A 25574-nucleotide genomic window follows, 5' to 3' on the forward strand; every position below is an offset into this window, starting at 1 on the left:
AGGTCAAACTCGGAGGTAACTGGAAGTCTGAAGAGTTGGAATGGTCAAACAAAAAATGCTGTATTACCCCTGGGAGTTCAGCAGTTTGCAGAAGCATTATGAGAACGTGCACCGAGTAATGGCACAGCATGACAGACCATAAGCATTTATTTGTTTCACCAAAAAACGCTGTCATAAGAGAATGTAACCGATTTATAATTGTAAAAAGAAAGGAAGCCTGTACTGTTCATTACATGGAGGCAATAATTCAATTACAAAACTTGTTTGTTTCTCAACTAGCTCTTAGATTTACTTTGAAAAATCTATTGCATAACGAGATTTTTAATATACTTTACCTGTTCTTTTGATTATTTCCCACACACCCCAAGGTGTTGCTGGTAGCATAGAATATTGGTCCAAGCACATCCGACCCACGTTTACTACGTGGAAGCCATCGACATCTTTAGAGGGTGTCACTGCATTGCAGATCTTTCTTTCATCAATATGGTCTAAAAAGAGAAGGGATACAACATGTGTGACTTGCAATGTATTTCCATGCAAACCGTTGGCAGTGGCAAACAAATCATGGTGGGCTAAGATAGGAGGAAGGGGGACGGCCATCACTGTATGAGCCAAGAAAATACAACAACCCATTCAAAAAGAACCAGGGTCCAACGAAAGGTGGACAATACAACCGCCTGTAGGGCCAAAGGCTTCTCAAACTGCCCCAAATCATCCAACATCTAAAGTCCATCTATTTTCAATTTCTCCGTTTGTAGAATTAAATTCTATATTCCAGAAAATGGCAGAGTGAAACTGCATGCACAAGGTGCCATGACTTTTTCAGTTATTAGAGTGACTAATTCCACAGTCATTTATTCCATATAGGAAGGTAACCATAGTTCTATCTACTACTCGCATCCATCCATTCAGTACAGCCCAAAGAAGAGTCAAAACAGGAGACTCCTATGGTGTTTAAAATAAAAAAATAAAAAAAATTAAGTCTATACCTTTCTAATTCCACACTTCTAGGCAGCATGCAAAAATAGACCTTGCTAGACAACTTGTTTGGTTAAAGAATAAGAGCACCAGGCAACACCCTATCCTTTTCTTGCTGCTCTCAGCCAATAGCCCTCCCAACTGACCTTCCACTCCCTCCTATGTCTGCTGTCATTACCAACTATTTTGTTTTAATTACCATTTTGTTCATTAGTGTTCCGGAGGTTGGTAGTTTATGTGGATAACATCCTTGTGTAGCTGCTTTTCTAGGACTTTGAACTACTTTCCTATCTGGCCGTGGGTTTAGCAAGCAACAGTCTATGCCTGCTTCACCATTTATTCTCCAACTTGTCTTGCCATAGAATCAACCGCTTCCTTGAAGCTGACGGGTTTTCTCCACAATTCTCAGGTGCACAAATAGGCGGCCGGAATACGGTTCTTCCTTTGGATACTCATGACTGCTTTATCTTCTGCTATACATCAGTTCTGGCAAAGCTGGTTCTAATGGACAGTGACAGATGAAGTTCCACAGTTCTCCACAATTTATGTGGTTTTAACATTAGCAATAGATTGTTACATGGAAGTGCCATAATTGCATCGCCCAAACTAATAGGTAGAAGGAAATAAGATTTCCCCAGTTCAATACCCCCCATCAGTGCCATCTATTCTTCCAGAAGAGCAGAACTTCTGAGCGATCAAGGAGGCAATCTCTTGTAGGACTACTGAGCGGGTCTGTGTGATTACACTAAACAGAATGCTCCCTCCCTGTTCGGCGAAGGATTCCTTTTTTTTTGATTGAGGCTTGCTCACGATTCTGCAGCGCTCGGATGTCTCGAAGTCCCACGCTCTTCCAGGAGTTTTGCGGGGAGGGGAGAGAGGTCATGGCCGCAGTTTGATGCATGAACGCCCCACGAATGATGCTCGTTTCTGTTCTGCTCGAACTGCAGTAATTGAGGGCAATTTGAAAAGAGACTGACATCTACTGGATTTAGTCGGCGTCGGTCCGGTAGAAGAGAAGTGAGGGGGTCTTCTTCTGCAGCGGCGGTGTCTGTTTTACTTGGATAATAAAGCCCCCAGAGACTAAAACCTTCAAAATAACGTTTTTGGAGAGGCAGTGTGAGGAGAGAGGGTCCGCGAGAAAAGGTTCTGATGGGGCCGTGACATTTGTGGGAGGCTTATTAATATAATAACAAGATATCGCGACTGAGGGGGGACAGCATTTTCTGGCAAGGGCCAGAGCGGACTCACCTTTCCTTGCCGCCAGCATTTCCTCTGGGCCCCTGACGCTGCCTGTTTCCCCTGCAGCCGCTGCCTGTGACCGCGCACGGCTTCGAGGGGAGAAACTGCAGCTCCCAGCAGGCTTCGCGGTCAGCGCCGCCCACCCCAGCTGCAGCGCGACCGGAGGCGATTAAAAGAACGGAGGCTCCCTCGGAGGAGCGGGGACAGCATTTTCTGGCAAGGGCCAGAGCGGACTCACCTTTCCTTGCCACCAGCATTTCCTCTGGGCCCCAGACGCTGCCTGTTTCCTCTGCAGCCGCTGCCTGTGACCGCGCACGGCTTCGAGGGGAGAAACTACAGCTCCCAGCAGCCTTAGCGGTAAGCGCCGCCCACCCCAGCTGCAGCGCGACCGGAGGCGATTAAAAGAACGGAGGCTCCCTCGGAGGGGCGGACGCGCGGGCGGCGCCGGGCTAAGCCCGGGCAAAGTGCGGGCCCTCAGAGGCACGAGGAGGATGGGACGGACCACCCCCCTTGGCATCTCAACAAGAGGAGGTAAAGAGACCTGTAAATCATATTATTGCCCACTTACGGTCTCCCTAAAACGATCAAGGCCAATTTGATACTCTAAAAAAACATCGCAAAACATAATCAAGTGCAGTCTCGGGCTGCCATAGAAGTGCCCAAATCAACTGCACAAAGTAATAATGTCCAAATCCAATCAGTAGCCTCACCCACGCCAGCTCCAAACATTCCCAGAGTACCCACCAACTCTACATTAGCACAGTGTACCGCCGCCAGAGTAGGGTTGAGTAAAGAACCCACATTCCATAAGGGGACAGTTGCTAACCATAGCAACACGCCAAGAACTCTCAATCACATACACCTGCCACCGGAGGCCGCTCCGTTTGTGTGCGTTCTCTCGGTAGTGCCAGCACTCACAAGCGGAAAAGTCAAAAGACATCAGGACCTAATAAAGAAGGTTTACATTCTGGCTAACAAATAATAGACCCCTCCCCTCTAACATGGACGGAAGAATACTGAGTGTCAGAAGGGTGGGCTGGCTAGGATCCCTCCCAAAAGATATTGCCGGCGACCTAGTACTAGTAAAATTTAGGAACGAACACGTTGTCCCATATCTTCAAACTTGGCAGCCCCAAAAAGGAGATGGCCCTATATCTACCTGGGATCTACCTGATTTTTACCCCAGTATGTCATACCTCTGCCCATTAGGACCATTAAGACCAAATGCAAAGTGTAACCATCCGCTGGGCAGAAGTGTCTGCGCATTGAGTGGCTGTAATATCCCCACTTCCAATCGATTTGAAACACTGTATAACAGCTATCTTTGATTTACATATGGAAAGTTTTTTATTTTACCTGTTATTAATCGCTTTAATTAAGAGACAACTAGTTGTATTGGTATTGTCTCTAATGCTAATCCTGTAAAATGTACGTAAACTAAAAGGAAATCGCACCCAAAAGTTGGGCATATATTTTTTAACTTTTAGATCTTCCGTGTTATTGTAAAGTATGTTTTTATGACTGTTATGCTTTTACTAAAAATAGCTACTAGATCCCGTTCCTTTATGAATTTGCATTAATTCAACCAGACCAAAGTGATTAATATGTTCTTGGAAAAGGCCGATTTGCACCTTGCACTTTGAACAATCATATTTTAACCTACGTTGGTATTTGTAAATATAAGAAACAAAATACTTAGGAGAACTATAGCCTATTGGGCCAAAATGTTTATTGGTATCCAAAGATGTTTTTATTTGTAATAATCACCGGTTGACATTGTACTTTGCGCTTTATTAAGATGGTCTACCAACCAGTATTTATGCACTATGCACTTTATAAAACCAGCACCTTAAATAATGCTGCTAAATGACCTAGCAAGATCCTGCTTTATTTGTCGCATGAAATATGTGTTAATGATACCTTGTGCTCTTTTGTGGTTACCGTTTTTAATAAGGAAATGTTCAGCAATACTACCTCATGTTAACGTGATTTTTCTTTTTTCTTTACCATGTATGTAATTATGTGTGTACTTTTATGGATAATGTATTATCCGAATAAAGTTTGACTGACTGACTGACTTTCCATGGTTTATGTAAACTGACCACAAAAGCATTCATGCCCGAACTACATAATTACTACATTTCCTTGCCTGAAAACAAACAATGCAAATCATTATGCCTGGCCGACAAAGCTTTCTGGATCATCGGACCTTCTGTGCTAAATTAAAAGTGACAGTTGGCGGTCACTTAGGTTAGTGTCTACGCCGCTGCCTCTGGGATTCTTCCTCACAGTAAGATGGCAGCACCAAAATTCTGGAAAGCATCGACACTCACTATTTACATACTAGCCAAGTACCATCTATATCACACATTAATGCCTACCATGTCTCAAAGTACCAAGATATCCTCCCTAGTGAGGGTGTGCTTCTACAAGCAACAAGTGGCAAAAGGTTATTTTTTGCCTCCAAATTCCTTTAAAGCAGAATAAGTTACAGCCGCTCAACCTATGAAACAGGAGTACAAAAATCCAAGCGGACAATCTGTATTCAACCACATTGATCAATATGGTGGCTGGAGGAGAGAGGTGCCTAGTTATTGGCACTATTGATTCATAAACTACCCCATACTTGGGAGGGATGAACTAGCAAATACAGTTTGCACAAATTGAAAAATTCTCACACAAAACCAAAGTTTGAAAGACAAGGGATTGTTCTAACAAAAGATAATACTAGAAATGTCAGAAATCATTAACAAGGGACTCTGCATACCTTCCTAGAAGGAAAGATTAAAATAAAATGAGGACTTAGATGCTAAATGCTTCACAATGACTTTTTCGACAGAACACAAAGATCTTGTAAACATTCCTACCTGGAAGTGGAAGTTGCACCAGTAGACCATCTACTTTGCTGTCGTTGTTCAACTCATTTATTAATTCCAACAGTTCCTCTTCTGTGATAGAGGCAGGTTTTAATATGGTTTCACTGCTGATTCCTACGTGGTGAAAAATAATGCAAGTTTAAGGTTCACCATTTCCACAAATGTGCATTCTTGTACGATATAGAACTAAGGTTCTTGAAAGCCCAACGCCCAGGAAATCCATAGAAAAGGAAATGCAGTAAACCCAAACCAGCAACATTACCATATCTACTTCAGATAACATTCACAAGTGAAAATATTGTCATTTTTAATGAGCAACAAAAGTATTTTTCATTGTTGTACACATCTTCTTACAGCCACTTCGTAGCATTGGCATAATTGAGAATCATGGTCCTAAAGCGTTACAAAGTGTTATTCAACTAGATTGATTAAGGGAGAAAACCTGGGTGATGGAGGATGCATTGAATAAAGTTGGTATTAGGTCTCAAGTCACACCTCCTTTATGGGGACCACTGACGCATTAACACATGGAAATACTGCAGAATTAGACACTGCAACACCGTGGCACGCCCTCTGAAAATACTAGGAAAAAAACATGATAGCCACTTTAAAAGTCTTATTATCCCCTACAAATAAAATGAATGCACTGTTTTATAGGGTGTAATGTTTCAAAAATCACATACAGCTTCAGACTAGGTAGTGAAAGGATGCGATTCTTAAAGCAGTAATACTTGTTATATTCATTTTTGTTCAAGCTACTAGTGAAGTCCTATAAGGAATGGATGATTTGAATGAAAACATCTGTTCTAGTTCAACGAAGACAGTTTAAAAGGTTCCCTTAAAAACTCAATGTGCATCGTTCCTTAAGGAATGCCTTATTTGTGCCTGCTTGGAATGAAGCTGCCTTCTACAGTAAATCCTTATGGGCATCTAAAGGTTGACTGCGAACAGAGAACGAATACCCCACCAGCAGGAGTGGCATGTTGTGAGAAGTGTGCACCCAGAGGTTGATCTAGGTCAAGAGGCTTCAGTCGCCACACTGAACCCATTGACCTCAAATCCTCAGAAAAATTCTCTAAAGTGACATGATAAAATGGAAAAACTGAACATCAAAGCCTCTAGCGTGGCCAGTCTTAAAGTGCTTGACGGCAGTCAACTTATGCTTTATGAAAATTCAATAGTAAGATATGGCCCCAGCACGGTCTATTGTTGGCGAAGAGCAGTCGGGCAAACCTCTGGTTCATATTGTAAAATTGCGTCCTGCAGCAAGAACGGGGTCCAGGAAGAGGGTGTAGAAGACACCTTGCATAGCATTTTATTCTTCAAGGTCCTATGGAACAATTGTTTGAAAATCGGTCAAAATTCCGAATAACACCGGCCTGAAATGCAGACACAATTGAGTTTCTTGCCTTCGTTTATGTTTTCAGGGCAGAAAGCGTTTTGTGGACATTGAGATGGCCAATCTCCTATTCTAACTCCAGTCTTGGATTATTTAGGGATAAATTAATCTTTCAGCAGAAATATTCCAGCAGGCTGATTTACTTTTTTTACTGGAATACTTTAGGAAAAGTGAAATATTCTCCACATTTTGTAAAAAGAAAATGATAATCTCGCATTGACATAAGAGCACCACTCGCTGTTGGGGGGGGGTCAGGGGTCCCCAATCACTATAACACAATACAAGCTGCCTGCCTTTTATGACAAACACAACAAGATGATGGGTGTAGCGCTGAAACTTTTCAAACTCTCACCCCCTTCACCCATTCAGAGATCTGGGTTGAATCCATTGTTCTTTTTGCTCACTATGCCACCCCCAGTTTGGACCCAGCCACATGCAAATCAGTTTTGATTCTGCTCCCATGGGAAAAGCCCCGCCTGACAAGCCATGTCCTCCCTGGACCAGAAACAAGCATCCTGGGACCGGTTTTGAGGTATCCCCCCTCATCAGTGAGGTTAGCGAGTTGCACAGTAAGCAGAGGACTCACATCTGGGCATACCCTAACACTTGGGGCAAACATAGCAAACAACAAAATGAAGGAGGAAGTGCTAAAACTTTTCAAACACTCACTCCCCAGTCAAGAGATCTCGGTTGAATTTATTGTTCTTTTGCTCACTAGGCCACCCTGGTTTGGACCCAGCCAAATGTATTTTATAGAACACTTGCTTCCAAAGTGGCACATTAACATTATATTAGAAGACATGTTTGAATATGTGTCACAGTAAGAAATTCAGTGCATATGAACCCCAAGGAACCATGATTGAGAATGCAACAATCGCTTTACACATACAATGACGTTTGCAACTGTTCAAAACGATATCACACTAGCCTACAGAAAGCAAACTTGGGTTTATCCTGATCCCCATGCAATAGAATTGTGCTTCATAATACAGTCGAGAAAGCCTCCAGTGGCAATTCTGGTATAGCTCTGAACTGCAGTTATACCAAACTGTTGAAAAACACATATGATATTTAGTGGAGAGCAAAAAACCATTATAGCTGCAAATTGTGAATTTGATAAAAGCAGATCTTTAGATTTGCCATGTCAATTTACTATTGTCAAGAAGATAAGCAACTTGAACAGATTAACTGATTTAGTAGAAATCAAATTGAAACAAATATGATACAGAAACATAGCTTCTATTCGGTATTTGGCTCCAGTGACTCGCACTTGTTTTCGTGTTTAACATAAGGGAAGGGTTTGCATAAAATACGCATGGTTGCATAACAGATAGGCAATGATAGAAAAATATGTTTACTGATTTCATGCGCACAAAAAATGTCAGAAAAAAAAAAATCAAGGTTGGTATCTTTGTGGGTTTTAGGTCGAATCAATAAGAATGTAGCAGCATAAAGACTAGATGCAAATAGTTCATGAGGTGTCACCTTGACAAATGAGATTCAAACTAATGTTTTAAACAAATAACATTCAAAATATTTGTTTAAGCTGCGATTAATGATCTAGCCATTATATCCTGGATGTTCAAATACTGCAGCTCACTGTCTATTTGGCTGATCTGCAGTTGCCGCCTTCTATGCACATACCAACATCAGCAGCTGCTTTGGTCTTGTTGAGTACGTAGGAGTGACTTGCAGGATTGTCTCCAACCAGTAGAACACTCAGGTGAGGCCGCTTATTGCCAGCCCCAACCCATTGTTCTACGTCATGTCGTGCTTCAAGTCTGATCTGCCGCGCCATTTTTCGTCCAGAAATGATAACTGCTTCATTTCTGCAAAAACAGAAATACAGATTAACAAGTTATATCGCCGTTATGTCAATAAAGCATTAATACAAAGAAATATAAGGCCAAAAATGGCAAAAGTTATTTGACAGCAAATATGTCAATCATAAATGAAAACAACCAAATATCAGAACAGGAATATGCCCTGAAGCCTTTAACAAATGCATCAAAAAACAATACTGAAGGGATGAACGCAATTAAAAGTACTAAAAATAGCCAAAAAACAAAGCAAGACAAAAAAAAGCGCACTTCGTTATTGTACAGTCCAAATTTACTCCACTCAACTTTAACACAATGACATTACAGAAGAAATTCATAAAATCAACTATGCGCTTTTATTTGACAAATGAAACTACTGTGAGATGCTCCAGATTTCCAGGATGTGGAGAATACAAGTAGCCTCTCACAATAGTGTTCTTTCAGTACAACGCCTGCTAGTATCTAGATAGACAACTTAAGTAGGCCAACTAAACAAAAGTTTAGGAACAAAGAACAAATATTTAAAAAAACGTGAAGGCCTTCCTAAAACACGCTGCTGAGGCCAGGCAGAAGGTCAAAATGTTAAATGTGGGTGAAACGTCTACAAATGTAACTTGCCACACACGTACAGGAACAAAAGGATGTGGTGTGAAGCTATTTTACCAACAGGGAAGAGAGTCCTTGTGTACCGTCTAACCAAGGTCCAACGTGTTAGAGTGTGCCCATCAATTAAATCTAAAAGCAGATTGCTTTAGAGATGCCTTGGAAGAAATAAACCACATCAAGACAATGGCCCTGAAAACCTTTGATATAGGAAATATGCGCAGCCAAGGTGCTTTTGAACAGCTAACACCAATGACTACCACTAGACAATTTGTTCAGAATAGTGTCATCAAAATAATGTTTGTGCATTCTTTATGTTAATAAAAAAAAATAATTTCCTGCAGTGTACCAAAGGTGCTCTAATTCCCCAACGTCCACCAGGCAAAAAAAAGTGCGTGCTAATTCAAACAGAATATTAAAGTTACAGTTCACAACCAGGAGACTACTGTATCTTAACACTCACACCACGGACTAAATTTGCTCTTAAACACCCTTCCGTTTCAGTTCATTCAAGGAAGGCAAAACAGCTGAGACAAGCAGAGAAGGCCTAAATTTAGAGGACGTTTCAAATGTCACGTTGCCACTCAAACTAAAGGACACCTGTTTTACATATCTATTGGTCTTTGATGCCCTGAGAGGCCAACATGTGGCATGTGATTTCAAGCTATAACCCTCCAGGATTAGATTGGGACCCCAATTAGGCCTGGATAACTAGAAAGTTGATCACTTTTGCATATCGCATCTTTTCACCAAGCATGGATTGGTTAGCACCATTTAGCTATTGCTGGCAAATATCTGTGCAAATAAAAGTATTTTAAAGCTTGTAGGGCCAGTAATCATGGTCAAGATGGGAAACACATTCACTGCAGCTCATGGACTGGTTTCCTAACACGTAGATTAGTTTATAAACCTTGTTCCCTCCCCGAGGCCCCTGAATCTTTTTCAACCTTATGTCCTTTAGGCCATGCTCAGCCTCCAATCTCTGAATCTCCCATTTGATGTGTGATTCCCATGTTACTGTTCTATGGGGTACCCTTTAAATCCCTTCTCCTCCTCGGGTCCTCAGTCCAACTGTAGGCCATGTACATCTTGCTCACGCGGACTCGAAGATCGATGCTCCCGCTCATCCCCAGGTCACTAAGAACTATGTTAACCATGTGGTTCTGAGCCTTCTGTAAGTGCTCAACTCCACTGGAGCTCTGATCACGCTAAAGCCTGCGGCTCCCACTTACAAGCAGAACTTCGAAGCTCCAGCTCGCTCACAAATCCCATGGGCTCCTTACCCAGTCTCTGGTCGCCAGCAAGGCCAATGCTCAGTTCAAGTCCTCAAGGCAGCTGCTCAAATTGAGTTCCTTGAGGATACTGCTGACCCTCATTTTCCTGTGTTTCCTGCACAAACAGGTTTCCATGACTCGTACTCAAACAAGAGCAGAGCTGTGTGTTGAAGACTGAATAGCATTGGTAAACATATGAATAAGACTGAGGTGCACTGATGGACCTGTAAGTGCAGTGTACCTACAGGTTAAGAGAGGTGCACCGGTAGTGCGGTTATACACAAGATGTACTGGTTCGCAAGAGCAGCAAGTTGGTGGTCCGAATCATTTGGTGGTAGGGTTTCAGGGCAGATTGAAACATGTTCTGCTGTGCCTAGTCCTAGCTTTTTCTCCATTTGCGCTACAGTTGTTTACAGAGGTATTTCATCAGTCCTAGGTCCTCCATGTACCAATTAGCCTGGGGTTACACCTAGCTGGATTGATGTGTTTGAGGGAGGCCAGAGAGTTAGCGGAAGTGATTCAATTGTTGAAATACTGGACTGCTGTTTTTTTTTTAGTCGGGGCAGTTGCTGCGTTCAAGTCAGTGGGTGTTGAGAGCAGAGTTCTAGTCCTTCTCAGTGTTACTGTTCCAGCAGGCTGGTCTGGCAGCGATACATGTGAGCTGCACTGAGACAGGGATGCTACACATGATGAGGGCGTGGGCTTTAAAGGAGACCGGTGTGGGCTCATTGACTCCGATATTGTTGAAAGTGGTGGAAATAGGGTCCACGTGGTGTTCACTGATGGGGGTAAGTGCCTTTACTTGTTAAGCAGACACAGGCTTTCAAGGTCATAAGGCTGCAAGAGCCTTTCAGGTTGAGCACCCGAGAGAGACAGCGTAGCCAGTTTGGGCTGCCTGGTCGATTAAAAAGCTGGTCCACCAGCTGGCCTCAGCCACAGGCCTATCGGCTGATGGACCACCTTTTCACCAGACCATGCAAACTCCCCAAAAAACATGCATGTTCCCTGCTGTTGTCTTGGTCTTGTCTGAAAGAAAGTTCACACGTCCACTCCTCTAGAGAAGGTCCTTTTGTCACATGCCTACACGTTCATGCAGTGAGATTTAATCTCTCCACACGAGGTCACCTTTTCTATTAATGGTCTGCTGTTTAATACCAAATCTGCAGCACCGTAGGTGGCATCACCTTGCAGTGACGTATCAAATTAGGCATTGCTCTCTGGGTCAAAATAGGAGCACAACGAATGTGGCAAATACAAAAACTTGAACGTGCATTCCTCTGGTATTGTCAGTAGGACTGGTGTCCAAACACTAGTTTTACCTGGGTCTACTGCACAAAAAACAATCGGCTGAAAGCTCAATGCATATTAGGCATGTAACAATTGTGAATCAGTTTCCCCAGTTGACTGGACACCCCAATTAATTCTGGATTTCATCCACTGGGAGGCCTTGTGTAACTCCCGCCCAGTTTATTCATGTAAGCATGACAGTGCATTTACTTAATGAGAGCACTGAAGCATAATGCTGAGCTGGACGCTGCCTTTTATTTAATCGGCATCCTTCCTAAAGGTAAACAAAACCTGAACATGTAAACAACTCCCGGGGTCCCTTTTTGACCTGAAGCATGCAGACATAGCTTCAAAAACCCTCACTTCTACAGAATTCAGTTCTTAACTCGGCAAAACACGTTTTCACCAAAAACCTTACCTAATGAAATGAGCATATATTTATATTTTACAAGAGCACGCCAAACTGCTTCAGTACACTGACAGCAATAAATGATGACTTGCTGTGTGCATCACCCTCTTAAAGACAATAAAGGAACTGTGGTACAAGAAGTCTACTCTTTATGTCCATGCGCCTCGAAGACTGAATGCTCACCATGAGAGGTTCAGGAATCTGGCTGCCAGAGACAACTGCCCTTAAGAGTCTTAAGCTCTAAGCACATTAACCGGGAAGCTTGTAAAAAGCTTGTGATGGTTCCCTCAAGAATACTCACTGAAAGTAGAACACAGTACCAATGCTAACAAGCATTGAAAATGCAAAAGGTCACGCCTTTGATTAAGTTATAGCCATTTGATTAATTTCGCCCTGTGAGACGCGCGCTGTCATCCTGATAGTTATCTGAATTTGAGGCCCCCACACATCAAACGATTTGTGTACTTGCCAGTGAGAAATACTAAAACTCCCAGAGTGCACTGCTTTATGAAATCAAAGCCTAGGACTGGAAAGAACGAGCTTGGCGTGAATTACCTCGTCCTTTATCCTTAGGAGTGAATGCCACGTACAGCCACAGTTTTTCTATTTCTATTCATAGTCAGACACTTGCGATCAGAGGCGCAACTAGAGCCAAATTAAGGGGGAGGGGTGGCTGCTAAAAATTTCAGGGGGAGCTCATTCTTCCAGCAATATGCAGTGGAGATGCAGGGGCTCTAAGGAGGGAGGAAAACACCACAAAGCCTCATTAGCAAGTAAATGGTCTTTTAAAGACCTGTGAAGTACTGGGCTGAGTGTGTGCCTCACACGACGGGGTGCTGAAGCCCTTTGAACCCAATGGGCGTTGCGCGCCTCCTTGCAATCCTGCACTCATAATGGCGTTATTAAATTAAATGCCAACATCGCAAAGTGAAATGCAGCACCAGACCATCCCATCACAACTGGCGTGGGAGACCGTGAGATCTTAGCTAATGTAGCGCCTCAAAGAGTTTTTTCACAGACTGGATTCTGAGAACTACTCAGCCCGGAGCACAGGAGGCAGAACTCTGGGCTCCTGAGACGTCACTGTGCACAAATAGGACACCAAGGCCTAAAGTGCGCTGTCCAGTGGCAACTCCGCAGCTTAACGGGGCACTGTGGACAGGCACCACAGAGATGGAATCCTGACCGTCTGCACCACCAGGGGTTCAGCCTGCACCGTCTGGGGCTCCTTGTGTGTAATCAAGGCCTCTGCTGGCATCGCTTCTGAAAGGGTGATGACCTAAGGAGCTCTTGAGATACACAGAGTACAAAACGAGCATGGTGTGCCTAGCGTGCGCCGTGCTCATTAAAGTTTAAAAAAAAAAACTAAAAAAAACATGAGCACACAATGAAGGGCTCCTCTGCAGGACGTTGCTATTGTGCTAAGACAAGAAACAAGCAGCTGATCGATCCTCACGCAGTGTCTGAGAGGCTGAGAGAAGTGCGTCCGGAACACGCACGGAAAGCAAACACTTGTTTATATTGTGCTTTCTCCCCCCAAAAAAGTGCCTACACCCAGTAATGAAAGAGAATGTCACGCCGCGAGTAAAGCATCCAGTCAAGGTGAGCGGTGCTAAAACTGGACAGGGTGGTAACCTGGAGGGACTAAAAAGCCTCACAACCAATAGGAAGCCAGGGTTTAGCATGCACGAGGACGCTAGGGAATGGAAACAGGGGACGGAGCCTACACTCCACTTCCAAAACTGTATTGATTACAAAAAGCCCTCGCATGGCGAGTGCAAAGCATGCGCGCTGCTAACGCCAGGCGAGACCTAAAAATGAGTACGGCTTGTAAAAAGAAACTAAAGAGAAACAAACAGCCCAGCATACATGGCCTCTTCAAATTAATCAGAATATAGTCACTTCCTCTGTGCCACGACCCTAGCCCTCACTGCAGTCACTGTGAGAAAAGGGAAATTCCGTGTGGCTGTGTTTAAGAGCAGACTAGACCACGGCCAACAAAAAATGAAACTGAAGCGCATACTGTATTCCCGAACTTCTGCTTATCAAGGGACACCCTAAGCAAACAACTTCTACCCAGTGGGAGCACTAGAGAAGATTAAAGTACATTACACCTAAGAGCCAGCTTCTTTCTTCAGTGTGCTGTTGGAAGAGTTTGGTAATCTGATCTTGCGGTAACTAGTTGTGCCACTTGTCCCACTAGTTCCTACTCTTAACAGGGTGGTAGGAATAACATGCACCACTCAGGCCCCCAAGCCAGCAACTTTATCAGCTTTTAAAAAGACTAACCCAAAAATAAGTACCGGATGCCACCATAATTCCAAGAAAGCAGGGTGATTTGCAGTTCAAGGACAGTTAGATTACTGATACCAACAATCCATTTACAAAAACAGAGGTGAAGACATTACACTCCTTGAGAGGTGAGGGTGATGTGCCCTGCATTCGAGGGCTTGGTATATCGCTGCAACCACAGCATTAGGCGTTTTAATGGGACGGTTGGCTAAAATACCAGCTGTGTTGAATGCAACCCCAGAATTCTAATATACTTTACAGCCCACTGCAAGGGGTATACTGGTTGTTAAAGACAACCAGAATTATAGGGATGAGCTGCAGACTAGGGCTTTTAAAGAGGGTTTAGGAATTTAACAACCGGTATAGCATGAGACAGCAGGCTACAAGGCTATATTAAAATTCAGGGGTTGTCTTATACACGGCTGGTATTTTAACATTCTACCGACTAAGGATAGAATGTTCTAAATTAAAATTGTAGAAACAGAAAGACAAACCTGGGCATGTAGAAGCAGAAGGATTATACCAGCCATCATTAGCCCAGAGCCACTCCATGGTCTTCAATTGAGCTCTCAATATTCCAATGTTCTAATAACCTATCATTTTTCTGTGGGGGTAACAAAAACGGTGGCCACCAAATACTTTGCTGTCTAAAGTGCTTGGAGTTTTCAGGAGAAAAAAAATGTTTTTCGTCAGCACACTAAGGGTCTGATTAAGAGTTGCTTGTTATATTCGGGTCCATGTGTAACCTTGTTTATGCATGGGTCAGCAGTACGGGTTAAAGTTATTAATGTATCCTTTAACCAACGGATGCATTAAATATCTCAACTGTTGGTGAATATCGGCAGGTCAAACATGCTGAAATTTAACAGGGAAAATAATACAGTATTTACAGTACCATGCGGGTTTTGGTGCTTTAAACAACAAAATATGCTTATTAGGAAGAGTGTTCTAAATTAAAAACGGAGAAACATTGGAGCAGAAGGCTTATAGCAGCCATCATTAGCCCGGAGCCACTCAATTGTCTTCAAAGGAGCACTCAACATTCCAATAATTCTAATATAGTGCACTGCTGAGGACTATACCGGTTGTTAAAGGCCCTGAACTAGAGTTTCACAAAGTTAAGGGCCTTTAACAATAGGTATAGCCCGAGGCAAAAGAACTAGAAGGCCATTAGAACATTCCATCCAGTAAGGGTAGAATGTTCTAAATTAAAAAGGGAGAAACAAAGACGAACATTGGAATGTTGGAGCTCAGGGCTTATGCCAGCCATTATAAGCCTGGAGCCAATACATTATCTTCAATGGAGCACTCAATATTCCAGTTTTCTAATATAGCCGTAGCTAGCTCTACCGGCTATTAAAGGCTCCAGTGTTAAAGGCCCAAGCTGAAGACCTTTAACAAGAAAGCAGGTCTTTAGTGCCCAGTACGGAGGGCTCTAAGGCTATTAGAACATTCAGCCCCTGGAGGGCAGAATGTCCTAATAAGTAAAAAACACCCCTCGGAGCCCGAATGGGTTTAAGTACCCTTTGGATCAGGGAGGCCTTTATTCTCAGCAACAGCTGTGAACAAAGTCACATGCTAGAATGCTGGAGATCCGGGCTTCTACCAGTCATTAGATGCCCGGAGAACTCCATTGTTTTCAATGGAGTTCCCAACATTCCAATGTTCTAATAATGTATCTTTTTTCTGAGGGGATAAAAAAATAAGGTGGGCACCAAATACTTTGATATCTAAAATGATATGAGTTTAGTGGTAAACTTCAGGAAAAAAAGCTGTTTTTCATTAACACACTACAACAAAAAGATGAGATCAAACGTCTACAACTACAATTCTTTGGCATCATTCGTTTCTTCTATTTTCAATCTTCAAAATCTCAAATTGTAAGAATTGGCTAAAACGATTTCTAAACGACAAGTTTTGCTCCTACAACACAGGAGGGTGCATTAAGAGAAAATGCAGATACCGGCTCAATTTGTACCACCCTAACACCTTCACCAGCTGGACGAAAACATTATAAGATTTCCAAGAAAAAAGTATCTTGAAATTACATGGTAAAATCGTATTGTGTGGAAAATGTACATATTGTGAACTATATGTACATCCTCCAGAATTTTACAGCCTCAAGGAAATACCAGGAGGATCTGAAACAAACTGGCAGCTTAAACAGTAGTCTTTTCTCAAATTGGAATTGATCTGTCCCAAAATTGTTTGAATGGCTGATCTTGGAATATGGTATAGCAGAAATGACTCCGGGGCAATCTTTAGTAAAAACATGTCAAACGTAAAGTACAAAAATTTAATCTGATTAATTTTTGCACAATTTGTTAGTCTCGCAGGGAAATTTGATTAAGAATAACCAACAATGTGTTACTGATGACATATGAGAAAATTCGAACTTTAAAAAAACATAACGGACTGCAATAAAGCAGTGTGGGTTTCTCCTGGAGATCGGGTGTCTGCAATGATTAGGGTCCTGGCATGTGGGCTATGAGGAGATTCTACATGGACTACAAACACCTGACAGTCAATTAGGCTATTCACGACTAAGCTAGAGTAGGATTGCTGCTAGAGGGTGATTGGGCTAGTCTGCGGCGACAATAACCCCCTGCTAGTGTACCTGGTGCACCTGACTGGTCAGAAGGTGTCTGCCTCAGCCAGAATGTTCTAAAAACTTCAGTCCAGGACAGGGTGATGAATGAGAGACTGTTTATAAAGTCAGGTGCTTAGAAGAGGTTAGAATGTGCTCGTACGGCATGCCTTAGCAAGGAAAAGCCCACTGCACAGGATGCAACAGGAAAGAGAACGAGCTTAGGAGTTTTAAGCAAGTGGACATCAGGCAGTTCTTAACAGATGGCAGGTGAGCCCTTGGGGTGGCCAGAACCATCTGGAGATCAGGGGAGTGCTGTCCCTAGCTAGTCACAGGCACTGACAGTGGTCGAACAACTCCCATCTGAACAAGGACTCTTCGAGAAGGAGCAACGATGGGTCTTCAGGCTGGGGACTAATACTACAAGCCTAAATGACAATATCCCCTGGGGTCAGCTGACATAGATGGTCTCCTGCTATATTGCCTTTTCCACGAGGTGTAATAAACAATCCAGACAAAATGAGTATCCCCTGTAGATGTCTTCTCACCACATGGTATATCCACCAGACAACAAATGCCCCAGGTATTGCCTTTCCACTTCACAAAGTAAAAATGATCCGCGAAATAAAGATCAAATTAGGCAGACATTGCTAAGGAAACACCATTCAGAGTACCTATATAAGAAAAACGGTAACAATTACATTGCCCCAAATAACCATCGTGAGAAATTACGTACGTACAGGAGAGCGCAAGCGCTGGACAGAAAACAAGGACACTATAATCAGGGCTTGCGCTAAAGAAGGACCTCCGCGTAATTAGGCGCATGCGCAATGAAAAGACGCTCGTAAACAGCGATCACAAACTAAAACTGTGACAGCGCATGCGCAACATGGAGGAACAACGCGCACACAGCAGCATGTGCAAAGAGAAGACGCTTCCGTAAGGCGAATGCGAGCAAAAACCGCCAAAGACCTTATATGGCCATAAGGAAACCTCAATTACTCAATTATGTAAATGTAAATGTCATGTAAATGTCAAGGTATTTGTAGAGCGCACTGCCACCAAGCGGTTTCCTGGCGCTATTACTCATACCGCTGTGGAACCCTTCCTGGCTTTCCCTGTGAAGTGTCCACTCCTGGGGATCCCCAGGGTGAAGCCAGGCATCCTAGCGCTGTTGGGGCCGGTGTGGAGGTTAAGCAAGCTATTGCCCAGAGTTGCAGCGTGGTGCCCATGATTAGAATAGGCACCGAGGCGAGAATTGTCAGGTCTGAGGAAATTGAGCCCAAGACTTGCCGAGGCGGGAATTGAACCCTGGTTCCGGGACAGAACTCTGCATCAGGGTCTGCCGCTCTAACCATTGAGCCACACTCCTCCACTTATGCAATTAACTTTACACGGGAAATAGTATAAAACCCCGATTTCGAACAACCTTCTGGCATTACCATCGGAGCCACGAAAGGATAGATCGGGAGGTATTTCCTCGCAGAAATCGTGAGTAAAAAGGTCTGATGACCACGAGCAGTGTCTCCACTACATTACTGCAAGTAAAACCAGGACCTGAATATACCTTTCTTTCCTAAACAGGTGCTATTATTTAGCACACCAGATCCTGACGTTTGGCTCATGAGGCTTTTCCTTCAACTCCAAAACAGTATGTTGTGAATATGTAATGGCATGATATTTTTCTCTTCACTTTACAGGGACATAACACAATTTTGTCTTTTTCTATTTACCAACAATGGTGCAACGGCCAGAAAATAATTAAAAAACACCTGAACTAAATTTTCTTTATTAAGTGTGCATTTTAAGTTATGTGTCAGTGTGTCTAGTGTGTGTTCTTTTTCAAAACTTTAATCCCACTATAAGCACTGAAATACAGCTATAGTATATCACCTGTAACCACTGGACATTTTACCTATGGATATGGAGAGTTAGACTACCAGAAAAAAAAAATTCTTCTTTCCTTTACAGGTTGATTAACAGACTACTTCTTTTTTTGCTAGGTACATTGTTTTTACCTGCACTGTAATTTCTTTCCTCACTTTTATTAGAAAATTCTAGTATTGGTTAGAGAAACGCGAGTATGGTGGGGATTTGTGCACCCCGTCCCGAAGAAGGTGCATCTTGCACCGAAACATGTCGACGCACACCAAAAGGAGGTAACGCACATTAACAGCGTAAGAACCTCCCACCTGCATTTTAACAGTACCAGCCCGGGGGCTTATTAAATATTTTTTAGTCACCCCACGAGCCAGGTCCTTTTTAACCTTACACTAATTCCCAAACCCCACAATACACTCGCATATAAAAAACCCTCACCTACACCGCACATAGTCTATCAAGTGCTCCCGCGTATCCGTAGGTCGCAGCACGCCGTACCCCGTAGAGGGGTACGATGATCCCTAAGATGAAGCATGACACCAAGGGGCCTGTTGGTGTGTGAGGGGACCTAAAAACAAGAAAGGTGTGCCCCACTGCGGAGGATACACCCAAAGTCTAAAAGATTGGATTCTATTTGTTTATGTATCTATGCCCAGGGATAATTAATCCATTCTGATTCCCTTTTCTCTCTCTCCCCCTTCTGTTTGTAAACTGAACAAGATGTTACATAGGGCACGAATCAAAACGTTGCAGCGTGAACAATGGGTCAGACACTACAATGATACCTTTGTAGACAGGAAAACTGCACCTACAGTAACCTACATGCCACCAAAACTTCCTCTCTCGTATGACTGTTCCAATGCAGTAACTAGCAGGTGAGTCTGCACCATATGGACTAGACCGTGGCGATCTAGCTGAGCTTAAATGATGTGTGAAATCTGGAACCGGTCACATCAAGGGAAGCTGTTAATGTGCATGTGTGCACATTTATCAGCGTCACTTTCACATAACAAATATGGATGAACACAAAATTAGCAGGAAAAATATAACTGAGCACTAAATAGAAGGTATAGGTTTGTATGGATAATTAGGAAACGTTTGCTGCATACTGTTTCCGTAAAGGCCAATACCAGCCTCAATTAAAATTACATCCTGTACAGAAAGCAATGAGCAGAGTGATTTAACAAGGACAAGTGGACAGGCCTGCAGACAATTTGTAATCAGTAGAACTGGTCAATCCCCAATTCAAATTAAATGCACACCTTTTTGCACCTTTATGAACTTACAGGTCATCTCTGTAGCAAGTCAGCAAGACACACAAAGGTGTTCAAAAATTAAATTACTTATGAACGATAGCGCGTGGTAAGGCTATAACCTCAGTCTTATATACATGCATAACTCATTGTGCCATCACTTTGCTCTGAAGTATTGAGAAAACAACTTTTGTGCCCACCCTCAGAAGAAAATTCATATCGTCAGGCTCAGCTGGTACATGCAGCTTGTCTGTAGTGTGCTTCGTGAGTAAGCTGGTATGGGTTTGAAAACAGTGTCTACACTTTCAAGCTCAGCCTGCAGTTGGATTTGCACAAAGACGGGCTTAGCATAGCACTAGTGACTGCACACATACTGTGAAGAATATGTTACTTGGCTCTCAGCTGAAGACCCATCTAGTGGAGATACTGGCGAGTTGTGCCGTTTATACTGTGTGTGCGACCAGTGAAGATATATGCACCGTAGCGGTTTCTTCATTAGGGTGGGGAGCACGACACCCACCAACTGTGCCACGCTAAACGTGAAAAATAAAATGGTAATGAAATGATTTAATACACATTTTATTTTTCACAATGGAGTGCCGTAGCAGCCAGCTTGTCTAAGCCAGGAAAAAAGGGGGCAGGTCCTCTGCTGCCAATTGACCGTAGAGGATTGGAGCTGTGGCTGACTGGGCGCTCCAAATGCGCATGTCAGTTTGGCTAGTCGTCTTAGGCCGGCCAAACAGACACGCACACTTATTTCTCCAACGCAGCTGTGTTGCACAGCTAGGTTGGAGAATAAGCACACCGCTCAGGCCAATCCAGGCGCTTCTCTTATGCTATCATTAGAACACAGTCATGATTGGGTGGGGAGCTTGTGCTGAGGTCCATAGCCTGAGGGGGTGGTCGGAGGAGAACAGGAAAGTAGCGGCGAGGCAGTGTTAGTACAGGTAAATCTTTTTTATTTACTTGCATTCTTCTAGCCCACCCTAACCCCCGTTCCCGCCATCACTTTAGATTGGTTGGCGACCGCTCCTGTATATGCGAAGATAGTGCTCCGTCTTTTAGTGGTTCGTCGGGTTTGAGTGAGCAGTTGAGTTTGTCTACATTAGCAGGCTCAGTCTAGGGTTAGCTTCTATAGAGCATCTTCTTGGAGATGGAGAGCAACAGCTGTTTAGTGTGTTTCTTAAGAGTCCAAAAGTGGCCATTCTTACGAACAATGAATCCCATACATCAACCATGGAAACATTGGCCAGTCGGCTCTATGTCTAGAGAGTGGCTTCCACCCAGCATGCCTTTACACGTACGCCCATACCTGCAAGAGGCAAAAGAGGAACTACAAGCCACAGCATGCTCAGTGCAGTCAAACAAAATAACAGCAAGCCGAGGGTCACACGAGTCACAGCAGGCCACTTTTACTTGACAGACAAATAGATTACCCATCTCAACTAAAAGTTAAACAATTCTTCAAGGACTTAATTTGGAAATATAGAATTATTTTTGACCGACAGAGCAAGAGAAAGGCAGAGAAGGGGGAAAATTAAGAGGAAAAAAACAGAGACAAATGTGAACATGGAAAAAACAGAACCCTCAAGATTTGGATAAAGTAATAGGAAGTGCATAGTGGCGAATGAGGTATGAGTTGGCATCAAACCTGGGGATCCTTGGCATGGGCAACCCTGGTACTTGCATTGAGCGCTTTGGAAAACTCTGGGGCATTCGATTAATTTTAATAATTTTAGCATTAGAAGTCTGAGCTGGTGTAACATCTGCAGCTGATGCGTTTCCCCACAGATCGGATGCTACAGTAGGTTTCGAGTGCGACTCCTTTTCTAAAGCTGAATGTGCTGCTCACTTAACCTACTTGTCCACAATGTGGAACTGGCCAGGCATGGAAACGAAACAGCAGTCACCAGTAGAGGAAGAACATTAACGCGGGACAGATTTCCAAACCATACCAATGTTAAACGAAATGACACCACAGAAACTATAAATTAAAAAAGCTGTATTATCTGTTGCAAAATCTGACTCTGCTGGGAATAATCATTGTGCTAGCTTTTGCCGTCACTACATCCCAATCTGAAAGCAAGGCTTGGCAGCAGGACACATTTAAGACGAAGTGTCGAAGGGATGTATCATTCATTACTTAAACGCAGACATACCGAGCGTTATTATTCAACGCTGTTAAAATGGTATATACCATGAAAGATGAATCGATGTCTCGCTTGTACGTCGTGTATTCCTTCTCGAGACTTGCGATGGCTGGCAAGTACCTGATTAGGCTGGCGATGCTGGCTGGGAGCTTTGCTCTGCATACAAGCCGGGAGCAGTATTGACAAGCTCACAGCTGACGGCAAGGGAGGCGGGGCGGCACCCAACGCAAGCAGGCAGAGCGATTTCATCAGCCGCACTTCTCTCAGCGACCGGCAGGGGGCTTTTAACAGAGAGAAGAGGGTTGTGCGAGAATAGACACTACAAGAAATGGAATTTAGCGGGGCATTTACATTATGGTCCACAGCACAGCCACCGGAGCATTACCATTAAGGCAACCCACAGACAGCGTGTTTAATAACGGATATCAGGCTAAAGCGCAGCATTGCTTTTGGTGTCTGCAATAATAACGCATGCCACACTCTCGCATATATCCATTGCAAGTCGCTTCTCGTCCACACAAAGTGCACCGTGTACAACTGGCGTAGTGTCCAGACACTCGACACAACCAGCACTCTTTGCCTAAAGTCACCCATGGATTGCCTCGTGAACAACGTGCCTTTCCCCTCCACCCCCCTGGCAGCACGTTCCTGCCCTCGCGGATCCCCGGAAGAGCTCGCGCCCCTGCCCGCTCTAGGACTAGGTCTTGATTACCTGGCAGCGCTGACGTGAAGCCGGCAGGTGTGAGTGCTCGCGGCCCGCAGGATGCTCCGCAGGGCTCCCATGGTCTTGAAAGTTGCCATAGTGATGTTGATGAAGGCACAGCGTCGAGAGCGTAGCTGCTCAGACGATCCTACGATCTGACTGGGAGGAGCTGCAGCAGGCAGGCCTCTTATAACTTTGTACGTGACGTCAGAGACACGCCCACGGGGTGTCATGGAAGACCCAGAATTTGGAAAGGGACGTCCTCTCTGAGGTTTTGGGGACGCCTACAGCTGCAGCCGTGCCTTATGTAACTCAATGATAAGGGCTGCCCCATATGCCGCTGCAGTATCTCACCGAATCACTCCCAGTAGCATCTTTGCTTGTCCTGTGTTTTGAATGATAGCAGATTTACTTCGGGTGACTGCTGTTAGTCTTACAGAAAGTAGTCGTGGCAAGGAGGCCGGGTCGCTCAGAGATATCCTTGCGGCCCGACACTTGGGAACGCCCAACGGGAAGATTTGCAACGGAAAGTTGCTGTGCCGCTATTTACTGGAGGGCAGAGAGAGTTGCAAAATACCAAACGAAGCTTAAAAAGAGGGAACCTCCAACAGAGTAGGTAAAGCTGCGGTGTTTGAACAGCTATGATAGCTCACGTCATTGGCAGCGTGTCGTGTGTTCCTCATGTAACTCATAGTGATAGCAAGTGTATGTCACGTCTGTCGCTGCCAGCTGCTGTGGCCATCTCAAGTCTTAGCGATAGCAGTTGCATTTGACATAACTTCCAGCAGCGTTTTCTGTCTAGAATGTACAAGATTGGGGTGGGCCTGGTCGTTTTTGCTAGAACATAATTTGTAAGAAAAAATAATATACACGAAAAGTGCGAGGGGCTCAGTGTTTTTTTTAGGAGCTCTCTGACAAAAGCTTAGGTGTGCAAATAGTAAGGCTGCCTAGTGCTGTTCCGCCTCACCCCGCTTTCTTACAGTACTCTACGCCTTCAGTCTTCTTAGCCCACTCCAGGGTCGCACTGGGACGTCAGGCATTCGGCCTGTGCTTATCGCGGACCATTGTCATATGTAGAGTGAGTGACAATGGGCCAGCCCCAGCAAACACACACGTGGTGTGTGCCCCCACCCTGGCCTTGGGATATGATGGTGAGCAGAGGAACTACAGCCCAATTTCCGGGGGGGGGGGGGCAGCTAAGAAAAAAATTCGGGGGGGCTGAACCTTTAATCAGTAGGCAGAGTGGAGCTGCAGGCTCTTAGAAGGGGTGAAACAGCTGCAAGGCCTAATTAACATTCAAATGGTCTTTTAAAGACCAGTGAAACCGGTCCCAATGATGGCGTTAAGACCTCGTGGTGTGCTCCGGAGTCCAGAGGGCAGGTCTCTAGGGCCTGCTCTCAGTGCACACTTCGACCCGTAGATCACAGCTTCAGTTTTACTGGGTGACGCCCCAAACTTGGCAATACTCAGTACCAGCAGCCCCTCGAGGTTGCCTCGTACCAGCTGGTGCATCTCCATATACTACGGCAGCCACTCCTGGCATACAGGGCACTGCTAAAGTGCACACGTTTTGACGCTCTGCACAGTTCCTTTTACGATGGCCCCATATGGCGTTATAACAGTTTTGCAGTGTAAAGCCCTGCGTTGTAAAAGTTATTGCAGTGAAAAATGCGGGGTAAAAATGTGGGGTAAACAGCGTTTCCCAACGTCTTCACATTAGCGCCCTCTTCTCTTCAGAGAACACTGTATAGACAAAGTCACTCCACCCTTAAGCTATATAATCAGTGACATCCTAGTTATTCCTTTTGCAGGCACTAAGCTTAACAGGAGGAAGTTAATATCCGCCTCAGGGATGGTCTGGTGATAGGAGGAATGTCGACCTCACATCATCTGTTCCAGAGAGCCTTAACCTCTGCCAGACACCCAGCTTTTATTATCCTTCTAAGGGGTACATATGGAGAGTGTGCACACACAACCATGATCATTACTTCCAGATCCCGCCTTCTTAGGACAATGCTGATGTGTCACTTCACACTCCACTCTGGGTGCTTGTGCATCAAAAAGACTAGGCATTGGGAGTGAAAAAACATCGGATCTTCCCAATGAAATGTCCTCCCCGTCCCCTTGGACCACGAAAATCAGTGCCATTCAGTCAGTCTTGTATTGGTTGGTATTTATGTAACAGTTCCTGTGCCCCCGGGGAGGCCTAAACCACTTTCCTGGCAGTCCCCGTGCAAGGCAGCGAAGCACTCAGAATTCCACCTAGTTCCTAGGAGTCTAGGAGCCCTCTGGAGTGTATGGAGAAGTGTGGCTCAGGGGTTAGAGGCGGCAGACCCGGAAGCTGATATCGGCCCTGGACCAGGGTTCAATTCCCCGCCTCGGCGGGTCTTGGGCTCAAAATTCCACGGACTCGATAATTCTCGCTCCGGTGCCTTCTCAACTCACGGGTTCACACTCTGCGACTCTGGGCAATAGCTTGCTTAATCTCCACAACGGCCCCTCGCCGCGGGATGCCTGGCTTTCACCTTGTGGATACACTGCCGGGGTTACCTCACAGGGGAATACCAGGACGGGTTCCCTAAGCAAGCGCCGGGAAACCCTTTGTGGGTAGCTGTGCGCTATATAAGCTCAAATACATTTACATTTACATATGGGTGAAACAGTGCTGTGATTCAACCTATATGTTACATCCTGGTGATGTGCGTGAGGTTCAAAGACATGATTGATACACATTAAGCTGGGTGTCACAGCACACAAGGATGGATAGTTGCAGAGTGAGAAAAGACAAAGCTGCACAAGGAACCACCTACCTTTGGAGTAGGT

General features: G+C 44.3%; 1 protein-coding gene across 1 annotated transcript in view; it reads right to left on the reverse strand.

The window, feature by feature from the left end:
- MTHFD2 (methylenetetrahydrofolate dehydrogenase (NADP+ dependent) 2, methenyltetrahydrofolate cyclohydrolase) overlaps positions 1–22909 on the reverse strand; it is a 34090-nt gene extending 11181 nt beyond the window's left edge. Inside the window, exons 1-4 of the mRNA XM_086943574.1 lie at positions 22761–22909; positions 8137–8321; positions 5085–5207; positions 336–488 (exon numbers count right to left, since the gene is read on the reverse strand). Coding sequence (XP_086799700.1) covers positions 336–488; positions 5085–5207; positions 8137–8321; positions 22761–22849 — 550 coding nt within the window. The 5' untranslated portion in view covers positions 22850–22909. The remainder of the gene's footprint in view (positions 1–335; positions 489–5084; positions 5208–8136; positions 8322–22760) is intronic.
- Between the last annotated feature and the right edge of the window lie 2665 nt (positions 22910–25574).

This window comes from Lissotriton vulgaris, chromosome 11, assembly GCF_964263255.1.
Source record: "Lissotriton vulgaris chromosome 11, aLisVul1.2, whole genome shotgun sequence".
NCBI classification, from domain to species: Eukaryota; Metazoa; Chordata; class Amphibia; order Caudata; family Salamandridae; genus Lissotriton; species Lissotriton vulgaris.